The 12,365-nt window shown below is 41.0% G+C and overlaps 1 protein-coding gene across 1 annotated transcript; it reads right to left on the bottom strand.

The window, feature by feature from the left end:
- Positions 1 to 3,467: 3,467 nt before the first annotated feature.
- On the bottom strand, positions 3,468 to 11,578 carry fgf6a (fibroblast growth factor 6a). The gene is made up of 3 exons (XM_063000771.1): positions 10,962 to 11,578; positions 9,836 to 9,939; positions 3,468 to 3,756 (listed from the first exon to the last, which is right to left on the bottom strand). The coding sequence occupies exons 1-3, from the start codon at positions 11,239 to 11,241 to the stop codon at positions 3,580 to 3,582; spliced, it is 561 nt and encodes a 186-aa protein (XP_062856841.1). The 5' UTR covers positions 11,242 to 11,578; the 3' UTR covers positions 3,468 to 3,579.
- Between the last annotated feature and the right edge of the window lie 787 nt (positions 11,579 to 12,365).

Consider the following 12,365-nt stretch of genomic DNA (forward strand, 5'->3'; position numbering starts at 1 on the left):
CCAATCAGATTTTGGGCTGAATTTCAAGCTTTCTCTTGATTGGTTTCAATCACACAGTTGGAAACAATTTTATATATTCTGGAAATATTCTGGAAACATTTAAGGTGGCCTTCATGAAGAAAAACAAGGTAATTATATCCCCAATGGAACAACACGCAGGTACACAGCGGTTATGATTTTATGCTGCTGTGTGGTTGATCTGGGTCGTGGTTCTGTTGTTTAACGTGCGCTTTTACTTTGCAGTGATAGCAATGCATTATTAAATATTGTCCAGAACTTTTTCTGGATTTTTTTGATGCTCATTTATTTGAAGTAAAATGGACAGCATTAATGTGAGATTCTGCTGGTTTGTTTGATATAAATGTTGTCAATATGAATACAAATACAGCCTGTAATAATACAAAATATAAACACTGTAATTCTGTCAGAATTGATCAGAACTACAATGTTTTGTGTTTTTAAGATAACTTATAAACAATATAAGCTAAAATATGAGCAGTGGTCTGCCACTGTACTTTAAGTTTACATTATATCGTATCGTATATCGCCGTCATATCGCACAGTCCTAACTTGAATGGCCACTTAATTGCTAAAATCCAATGATTAGAATATTAGCGTGCATGTCAACACACTCATACATCAAACAAACCACAATAAAACACATTTGTTTTGAGTGGATTGTCCAGTTAAATCATAATGAGTGTGTTTACTTTCAGATTAATAAAATAAGTACAAGAAACCAGCGTCTGTACGCACTTCAGTAACATTATTATTACAACTTCTGCAAAGTATTGTGCACCCCTGGCCAATGACATCTTTTGTCATGTAAAAGGAAACACAACATAATGTGCCTCTAATGATTTATGCAATAATAATTTTCTGCAAATGTTGCACACAATTACCTATATTTGTTGTAAGATATGAGATGATATGAGATCATAAAGAAATGTCAGTTAAGGGGGACTGTGGAGGTCAGGGCAAGCTCTAGAAGACTCAGATACAATAAATCCTTAGATAGAACTATTTAGATGCTAAACAGAACAGAAATCTTTTAGCAAAGGATCTGCAGGAGGATTCACTTAAACCAAATTCTGTGCTGCACTGTTTTACTTGATAGCATTGGTTACACAAGCTGATTGGTAGATCATGAACCTTACTGTGGTCTCAACACAAAGTATGCAAAACAATCTTTAGATAAGCCAAAGTCATCATGGAAAAATGCTCTGTAGTAATCGTGGAACTCTTTGCCCACAATCAGCAAAGGTATATTTCAAATAATGAGCTCAGATCTCAGAAGTTGCATCTACTGGTGATGTTAAGATGTAGTCACTTACTATACTAGTACTGTCTAAATTCTTTCTATGTTTAATCAAATATAAAGTCATTTGTAAAAATGAATTGACAATAATAAATACATAATACTTTGCTTCAGAGACTGTGCCTATTCAAAAATATGAGCAATTTGGCCAAGTGTTCTCATTCTTTTTGCAAACGACTGCAGTCAGATTCAAGCAATCAGTGATTCCTCACACGTGTACAGTTGAATAAATTTCCATGCTGTGACCATGCAGAACCTAAATACTGGGCTGAAAACCAACTAACTTAATTGGAAAAAAAAAAAAACAGAACAGCCATAGTAAGATCTTCACATGGCCAGTTGATTTTTTTTAATGCATTTTCTCCTCTTTTTCTCTCTTTTTAGGACGTCCAATTGCCCGATTGCGTCAGGCTTCCTCTCCACCAATGCCATTCCCTGCTCTGATTGAGGGCCATATTGAGCATGCCGTATGCATTTTATTACCTCCACTTTGACGAGTGCAGTGCAACTTAGCGTTGTGAACGGAGAGACATACCCCGACAGCACTCTTTTCTCATCTCTGTGCAGGAGCCATCAATCAGCCAGCAGAGGTCGTAATTGCACCAGTCATGGGAGAGAGACCCCATCCGGCTTAGTTCCGCCCATATCTGAACAACAGGCCAATCGTTGTTCATGTGGCCGCTCAGCCTTAGCTGGCAGGCAGAGCTGAGATTCGATACGATGTATTCAAGATCCCAGCTCTGGTTCAAGCGTGTGTTTTTACCGCTGTGCCACCTGAGCGGCACATGGCCAGTTGATTAATATGATAAAATGCAGGTTTTGGATTGTTAGTCTGTATGTAAACACACTCAGTGGAATCACAATGAAAATGATATTGGATCACATTGCACATGGTTCAAATATGAGTTTGACCTTATAGGTAAACTAACAACATTTCCTTTACTTGATGCTATTTTTCTACCCAGTAATTTCTGGTACCTAGTAACTTCTTTAATTTTAATCTCTAAAAAGGACAGTGATTGAGGTTTCAAGTGCTGTTTTCTAAATAGGCTACACAACAATTTGGGTAAGAGCTGGTAAAAGTGTTAACAACTTTATATTCAAAGTTTTTTTAGCCTTGTCTATGTTAAAAGTGGCAAGTGTATCTGGGTTGCACCCATATTCATCTGAGGCCTATACTGCCCAACATAAAAGCAAGCTAAGTGGATGCCAACAAATATAACCTCCAACAAACATAAACCACAATAAACATATATGGGTTTGTACTTCTATCTGTTGCTTACTTTTCTCAGAACAGTTAAATAAGTAACATGTTTTTATCATTAAGAAAAATAGCTACACTAGAACCTAATTATGGCTCATAAGGTGCAAATGCCAAGGTCAACTCGATACCCTTGCTTTCACTCGATACCTCATAAACAGAACAGCTCTGTTCTGAAGTCATTGGCCATGTAACATTTCAAGCTTCAAACAAAAGCACCCTAACCTTTCATTTGGGATTATTAGAAAGGTCAGTTATTATAAAAAGCCGGAGTCCTGAACTCTCTTTGCTTTGGAGTATCAATAGATCTTCCTTAGCTTAAGCTCCCAGTAAACATGCATACAAGCTTCTTCAATCTCCGGGAAGTCCCAGATTCTCAGGTACTTAGCTGATCTAAGTATGGCAGCAATATGACATGAAGCTACTCGCAGCCCTCTAGGAATTGGGTTGAGGCCCCAAGAGAGGGCTGTTTCTGTTTCAGGATGCAAACATGCAGATTTAAAAGATGCCATATTTTAGAAATCTAAGACACTACTGTGAAAAAAGAGAAGCAGCAGTCTGAATGTCCTCATCCCTCTTGCAAAATGGTGACAGGTCAAAATCAAAGCAAACTCATGCACCCCTCCCCAGTTCGGACGTGGCTCTTTGAGGTAATAAAACATATCCGTTTCACTTCTGAAAGCGGGAGATGCTAGTCATTCCAATAACAGGGAAAGGTTTACACTTAACTTATGGCAAGCACCCATAAAAATCAAGAGGGGGTAAAAAAAGCTCCTCGTCCCTCATAGAATTAAAACAGAATTAAAGCAGCAAGTAACAGCATTAACACAAAAGTCAGACACACAGCTACCCAAATATACATATATTTAACAAGAATAAATAGTGTAATAAGTGTTCTCTATCTTTTGTTTGCAGTTCATTTCGTGCCTTGTACTTATATAGAAGTTACCTGTGATAATGTCCAACATGTGCAAAATGAGTGAGTTATTGCCAGTTTCGCTCATATTCGAGGAAGGAAGTGCGTGACAGTCATAGCCGGCGTGGCCTTGTAGCCTCTCTTCAGGCGGCCGTGTTTGCTAAGGGCAATATAGGAGCCCTTATACATGGAAGACTCATAAGCATTGTAGTTGTTTGGAAGCAGCATTTCTTTAAACTTGCACTCATTCTGGAAGACTTTCTGAAAGAAAAAATGAATAAAAAAGAGATTAACTACAATAAAATGTCCCATGAGCTACATACATGATTTAAAGTATAGAAATAATAAACTGTGTTTTTACAAGTAAAACATAACATACATGTAGGAATTTGCATGTCTTGAGGTTCATTTTTTAAATTTTAATTTAAATATAATTAAAATCTTCAGATTATTTATTTCAATATATCAACTAGTTCTGTATGTTTTTTTCTTCAGTAATGATTGGAAGACATGCTGCTGTGTCCAATAACAAATGTACATTATTTTAAACATATATTACAGGTTTTTCTACAAAAAAACTGCTAAAAGTCTGTTTAAAATATACATACAGCAATGTAGAGTATGTATTTGGTGGTAATGATTACCTGCTGACTTTTCTGTGCCTATATAAACAGGGCTAGTTCGACTGAATAGTTTAACTGGTTTGAGACGAAAGCATGGGAAAGTCTAGAAAGCGCTGTATCTCAGAGAGCATATACACAGATCAGCCATAACATTAAAACCACCTCCTTGTTTCTACACTCACTGTCCATTGTTATCAGCTCCACTTACCATATAGAAGCACTTTAGAAGCACTGGGACTCTCCCAGGACCACCACAGAGCAGGTATTATTTAGGTGGTGGATCATTCGCAGCACTGCAGTGACACTGACATGGTGGTGGTGTGCTAGTGTGTGTTGTGCTGGTATGAGTGGATAAGACACAGCAGCGCTGCTGGAGTTTTTAAACACCTCACTATCCCTGCTGGACTGAGAATAGTCCACCAACCAAAAATATCCAGCCAACAACACCCGTAGGCAGCGTCCACTGATGAAGGTCTAGAAGATGACTAACTCAAACAGCAGCAATAGATGAGCGATCGTCTCTGACTTTACATCTACAAGGTGAACCAACCAGGTAGGAGTGTCTAATAGAGTGGACAGTGAGTGGACACGGTATTTAAAAACTCCAGCAGCGCTGCTGTGTCTGATCCACTCATACCAGCACAACACACACTAACACACCACCACCATGTCATTGTCACTGCAGTTCTGAGAATGATCCACCACCTAAATAATACCTGCTCTGTGGTGGTGCTGTGGGGGTCCTGACCATTGAAGAACAGCATGAAAGGGGGCTAACAAAGCATGCAGAGAAACAGATGGACTACAGTAAGTAATTGTAGAACTCCAAAGTGCTTTTATATGGTAAGTGGAGCTGATAAAATGGTCAGTGAGTGTAGAAACAAGGAGGTGGTTTTAATGTTATGGCTGATCGGTGTATACTTGGAGTCACTAAGCAAGTTCAGGTCTGAGGATCTATACAAACAAGTAGTGTCCATAAGTACAAAGTATATAAAACACAGTCAGGCTGGAAACCTAAACTGTCATTTCATACTGAAGCAGCAAAATACAGGTCTGCAATGAATTTAAAGGTTCTGGAACTTTAAGCTTCACTGAAGTTTTGTGGCCAAATAAAACAAAACACTTTATTTGCCCACAGTGACCAGTAGTATGTATGGGGGAAAAGAGAAAGCCAATGTTGTGGTAGTGTTATACTCAAGAGCTGGTGCATTGCAGCAAGTGGAATGAACAAAGAAGATTGAGAATTAGCTAAAGTCTCCAAACCCTGTACACAACTGAATGATTACATGGGAATCTGTAGGCTCCCAGGTGGCTGAGCAGGATATTCCGCTAGCACACCAGCGCTGGGATTCCACTAGCACACCAGTTTGTCTCAGTTCTGCTGTCGATCAGCAGGGTACCCCTAGCACGCACAATGGGTAGTGCCTGCTGTAGTCAGAACTGGCCACTAGTCTGCTGTGTGGGAAAAGACCGGACTAAAAAAAGGCTTCAACTCTGTGTCTGAACAGAAGTGGACAGAAGCCTCATGCACGAATCCACCGATGTATGGGCGAATAGGAAGAGGTTGGTGGACTGTGCATGCAACAGAGGGAGTGTGTGTCAGGCAAATATACCCTCCTCGGAGCAAGAGAAGGCTAATTGGCTACTCTAAATTGGGAGAAAATGAACAAACTGGGCATCTGTATAGCCAACAACATTCTGCTGTAAGAACAGCCAATCACACATCAGCCTGGTTCAGGGTAAGAGTTGTAATTTAGTCCAACAAGGATGTAAGGTCTCACCATGTCTGTTTAACATCCATGAAGAACAAGTGTTGAGAAAGCCAGAACAGAAAATAAGCTACTGAACCACATTAAATCCCACAAGTTACGTGAGACATTGGAGAACATTGGAGACACTGGTGAAAGCTGACCCATCCAAAACTTTGATTATCCCACCGAAAACGTATTGATAGCTATTAAAAGCATCTGATTAGGATAAGGAGAACCAAGAGACATATGGTTCATATGGTTCATATAACCAATTATTAGATGTGTTGCATGTATATTATGGCCAATCTGATATGTCATATTTTTGGAAAGTCAAAATAATGTATTTAAAAATACAAATATTTGAGACCAAAAAGTTTTTTGCACAAAGAAGCAATGAATGTTCATTTAGTCAAAGAAGACAGTTGCATAATCCATGGAAATTTTAACTGTTTGGACAAATGAAATGTTTACGTAGGCCACACGCCCCCTCCAACTTATGAGCAGATCGCTTCTTTTCACCTTCTAGGGACGGGGTCTTACAGATTGCATTTTACCACTGTTACCCCTAGTTTATGTAAACTTTTTTTTGTTTGTTTTATGCATTTTCTCCCCTTTTTCTCCCTTTTAGCGCGTCCAATTGCCCGATTGCATCAGGCTTCCTCTCCACCAATGCCGATCCCTGCTCTGATTGAGGAGAACGAAGCTAACCCACGCCCCCTCCGACACGTGGACAGCATGCCGCATGCATCTTATCACCTACACTTTGACGAGTGCAGTGCAGCTCAGCGTTGTGTACGGAGAGACACACCCCGAGAGCACTCTTTTCTCATCTCTGTGCAGGCCCCATCAATCAGCCAGCAGAGGTCGTAATTGCACCAGTCATGGGAGAGAGACCCCATCCGGCTTAGTCCCGCCCATATCTGAACAACAGGCCAATCATTGTTCATGTGGCTGCTCAGCCTCAGCCGGCAGGCAGAGCTGAGATTCGATACGATGTATTCGAGATCCAGCTCTGGTTCCAGCATGTGTTTTTACTGCTGCGCCACCTGAGCGGCCCGTTTATATAAACTTTTGACCTTGACTTTACCTGTGTAACTGTATAGAAATAATTGTCTGCGTCCTTACGTCACAGAACACAGGGTGAGTACAACTTTGTCAGGACAGTGCATAGAATAAATGTCCCAAATGCGATTTCTTTCTCTTTTATAAATGGCTTAAGTTTGACATTTGAACAAACCTAACAAACCTAACCAAAATACACTTTGTTAATCCTTCTTAATTAATTAAAAACAGTTAATCCATAAGTTTGTTGACTAGGGTTAGGGTTAATAATTATTATATTTATTCATGCTCACAATAATGCTGACTAGGCAACTACAATCTACTTGTATTTTTAATTACCTGCTTACATAAAGGTCTGCAACAACGGATTTTACATAGTACTGTTTTTCATTTTAACTTCACTAAGCCAAATAAAGCTGGCAAATAAATAAGTTGTAATTAATGTTAGCCATAAAATGTGAAAATGAATGAATGATGAAAATATACACAGATCAGCCAAAACATTAGAACCATGACTCATGACCATGGCAATATCTGTTTAATAATAATTGTGCATGTTGTAAGTGGGGATATATTAAATGTTGGGCGGATACAAGTTACATCTAGCATGCTGGATGCAGCAGATAAGGGCAGTATAAAAACCTGAGTAATTCTGATAAGACAGACATGTGGACAACCACACCAGCATAAGGTCCGACAATGGCTTTTAGGATTTCATCCTGTCAGGGCTTGTGCAACCTTCCAAGGATATGCCTTCCCAGACCATCACTGACCCCCCACCTTTATAGTGGATGAAGTTGCAGGTATCAGGTACGTTCACCACAGCATCTTTAGACTCTTTCACTTCTGTTACATGTGCTCAGTGAGACAGTGTGACAGTGTGTGTACTCTAATCTGTAAAGAGAACAGGGCACCAATTGCACATATGCCAATTCTGGTGTTCTCTGGTGAATGCCAATCAAGCTGCCAAGCTGCAAGGTTGGGTTGTGAGCAGAGCACAGATCCCAGTAGAGGACATCGGGTCCTCATGCCACGTTGCACCATCATTTATGATTCCTAACTGGACAGGCTGATTCCTGACCTTTAATTGACTGTGATATATATACAGTATATACAGTGTATCACAAAAGTGAGTACACCCCTCACATTTCTGCAAATATTTCATTATATCTTTTCATGGGACAACACTATAGACATGAAACTTGGATATAAGTTAGAGTAGTCAGTGTACAGCTTGTATAGCAGTGTAGATTTACTGTCTTCTGAAAATAACTCAACACACAGCCATTAATGTCTAAATAGCTGGCAACATAAGTGAGTACACCCCACAGTGAACATGTCCAAATTGTGCCCAAATGTGTCGTTGTCCCTCCCTGGTGTCATGTGTCAAGGTCCCAGGTGTAAATGGGGAGCAGGGCTGTTAAATTTGGTGTTTTGGGTACAATTCTCTCATACTGGCCACTGGATATTCAACATGGCACCTCATGGCAAAGAACTCTCTGAGGATGTGAGAAATAGAATTGTTGCTCTCCACAAAGATGGCCTGGGCTATAAGAAGATTGCTAACACCCTGAAACTGAGCTACAGCATGGTGGCCAAGGTCATACAGCGGTTTTCCAGGACAGGTTCCACTCGGAACAGGCTTCGCCAGGGTCGACCAAAGAAGTTGAGTCCATGTGTTCGGCGTCATATCCAGAGGTTGGCTTTAAAAAATAGACACATGAGTGCTGCCAGCATTGCTGCAGAGGTTGAAGACATGGGAGGTCAGCCTGTCAGTGCTCAGACCATACGACGCACACTGCATCAACTCGGTCTGCATGGTCGTCATCCCAGAAGGAAGCTGACGCACAAGAAAGCCCGCAAACAGTTTGCTGAAGACAAGCAGTCCAAGAACATGGATTCCTGGAATGCCCTGTGGTCTGACGAGACCAAGATAAACTTGTTTGGCTCAGATGGTGTCCAGCATGTGTGGCGGCGCCCTGGTGAGAAGTACCAAGACAACTGTATCTTGCCTACAGTCAAGCATGGTGGTGGTAGCATCATGGTCTTGGGCTGCATGAGTGTTGCTGGCACTGGGGAGCTGCAGTTTATTGAGGGAAACATGAATTCCAACATGTACTGTGACATTCTGAAACAGAGCATGATCCCCTCCCTTTGAAAACTGGGCCTCATGGCAGTTTTCCAACAGGATAACGACCCCAAACACAACCTCCAAGATGACAACTGCCTTGCTGAGGAAGCTGAAGGTAAAGGTGATGGACTAAACCCAATTGAGCACCTGTGGCGCATCCTCAAGTGGAAGGTGGAGGAGTTCAAGGTGTCTAACATCCACCAGCTCCGTGATGTCATCATGGAGGTGTGGAAGAGGATTCCAGTAGCAACCTGTGCAGCTCTGGTGAATTCCATGCCCAGGAGGGTTAAGGCAGTGCTGGATAATAATGGTGGTCACACAAAATATTGACACTTTGGGCACAATTTGGACATGTTCACTGTGGGGTGTACTCACTTATGTTGCCAGCTAGTTAGACATTAATGGCTGTGTGTTGAGTTATTTTCAGAAGACAGTAAATCTACACTGCTATACAAGTTGTACACTGACTACTCTAACTTATATCCAAGTTTTATTTCTATAGTGTTGTCCCATGAAAAGATATAATGAAATATTTGCAGAAATGTGAGGGGTGTACTCACTTTTGTGATACACTGTATATATATATATATATATATATATATATATATATATATATATATATATATATATACTGTATATATATATATAATATTCCTCTTGAATAATCTTTAAACATTATTGCAACACTTGGGATTAAGATATATGCAAAACCACATTTTAATGAATGCATGAGCAGTCAGGAGTCAAGGGTTATATATAAAGTGCATACCTACCGTTCCGTATAACCTTCCCCGATGGTTCATTGCGACAAACAGCTCACTTTTTATCCCATACAGAGTCACCACTCCTCTCTCCACCGCTGAGATCTCTATCAGACCTGATTGAACACAGCATGCTCTGTCACACGTGATAGGCCCAGAGTCAGATCAGTACTAAAATGATTTGTTCAGTACTGTATTGCTACTGCAGGCTTTATGAAACTACATGCAGCTTGTGAATAACTTAGTCCTGCATTTTGATGGTGGTTGGTGTTATTGTATCACATGGATAAATGCTGTCAGTGCTGCATTTCTGATGTGCATGACTAGTTCAGTCGTTTTTTGATGGACGCAGTATAAAATTAGTTCGCATCTAAATTCGTCCGAGCATCCGTGTCATGCTGGAAAGCTTGGAAAACATTTAGGCATGATTGACACTCGGGTTTCTTTTTTAATAGATGTATATTTGCAGTTGGGACATATTTATGGTATGTGATTTGCACACAGCCTGCATCTTGCAATAAATAAACATTCGTATATATATATATATATATATATGTTTGTATATATATGTGTATATATATATGAATGTTTATTTATTGCAAGAAGCAAGGGACATATATATACATATATATATACATATATATATATATATACACTACACACACACACACACATATATATATATATATATATATATATATATATACATATACATATATGTGTGTGTGTGCGTGCACTTTCATGATTTATACTGCGTCGTCAGTTGCATTACGTTTGTAAATGCAAGTGTTGCGACAAAATTGATCTTTTAATTTTGCGCACTTCCAGTTCATCTACTGCATTCGCTTTGCGCTTTGTGTGTAAAAATAATGCAATAAAATTAAAGCACATGCATATCTGAAATATGTAAATCTGGATACATATGTTGCAACAAAATGGGATGCGGGTGCATCCTCCAGTCAGGAGCATCCAAATAGCCATACTCCTGTCATCTACAGCATTCGCATTAGCGTTTAATTGCGGTAAATAATCAACTTCAATAATTAATGATGCATTATAAAGCGAACATAGCGTGCAGAAGGATTTCCCAATCATTCGCACCCCACTGTTAGGTGGATATAGTCTTGGTGAAACTCACTGTAAGGGTTCTCGTCATGTACACCGTTTATCCTCCCGTCTGGCAGCACCTGCAGGTGAAACCCGATGCCCACGTTGCAGTACAGCCTCCGCACTCGCTTGACGCCCAGTAAATATTCGGTGTCCCCCGAGATCCCGAGCATGGAGCGCGCGAACAGAGCTTCCCACCTCTCGAGCGCGGTCGCGTTGGTGCTACGGGAGGACGCGACCCCGAGCAGAAAGCCCAGCAGGACGATGATTGTCCGCGCCGTAGTGGTGCTCGTGCTGTGGCGCCGGGTCATGCCGCCGAGGCGCCGCTACTGCGCACCGGCCTTCCCCGGTTTACCGTCGGCGCACGTGGTCAACGCGAACGGCCCTAAAAATACCCCCCGTCTTGTTTCGCTTCCTTGGCGCGCATGGCGGCAGCTGCTTATTTTTGGAAGGCGGGTCGGGGGCTTCGGGCGCGCCGGAGATCGAGCTGATCGTGCTGCTGCTGATCTTGGTAATGATGATGATGACCATGTTTTGCTTCTCTGCGCCTCTGTAGACAGATAACGACGGTGTGGGGGAGAGAGAGCAAGGGCTACGTCCAAAAGCACATACTGCCCTACCTAATAAATAGGCCTACGTCAAATGGAGAAGAGTTATACTCCTGAGGTTTTCAGTCTGACCGCTGTCTACTGTAACTGTAATAGATATGTGATTACCACGGACAAGGATTTCCACATGTTCTTCAATACAAAGGAAACAAAGGAAACCACCACTGACTTAAAGCCTAATTTACATTTACGGCATTTAGAAGAAGCCTTTATCCAAAGCGACTTACAGAACTGTCACAGTATACAATCTAAGCAATTGAGGGTTAATGGCCTTGCTCAAGGGTCCAACAGTGACAAACTGGCTTGAACCAGTGGTGGGGCTTGAACCAGTGACCTTTTGATTACTAGTCCAGTACCTTAACCACTAGGCTACGACCTTTACTGCCTATAGCTAATAACAGCTGTGTGGTCTCATTAAACTGTATATATACACCAATCAGCCATAACATTAAAACCACCTCCTTGTTTTTACACTCACTGTCCATTTTATCAGCTCCACTTACCACATAGAAGCACTTTGCAGTTCTACATTTACTGACGGTAGTCCATCTACTTCTCTACATACTTTTTTAGCCTGCTTTCACCCTGTTCTTCAATGGTCAGGACCACCACAGAGTAGGTATTATTTAGGTGGTGGATCATTCTCAGCACTGCAGTGACACTGACATGGTGGTGGTGTGTTAGTGTGTGTTGTGCTGGTATGAGTGGATAAGACACAGTAGCGCTGATGGAGTTTTTAAACACCTCACTGTCACTGCTAGAATAGTCCACCAACCAAAAATATAAATAGAGCCAACAGCGCCCCATGGGCAGCATCCTGTGACCAT

Source organism: Trichomycterus rosablanca, chromosome 8 (genome assembly GCF_030014385.1).
Source record: "Trichomycterus rosablanca isolate fTriRos1 chromosome 8, fTriRos1.hap1, whole genome shotgun sequence".
Taxonomy (NCBI): Eukaryota; Metazoa; Chordata; class Actinopteri; order Siluriformes; family Trichomycteridae; genus Trichomycterus; species Trichomycterus rosablanca.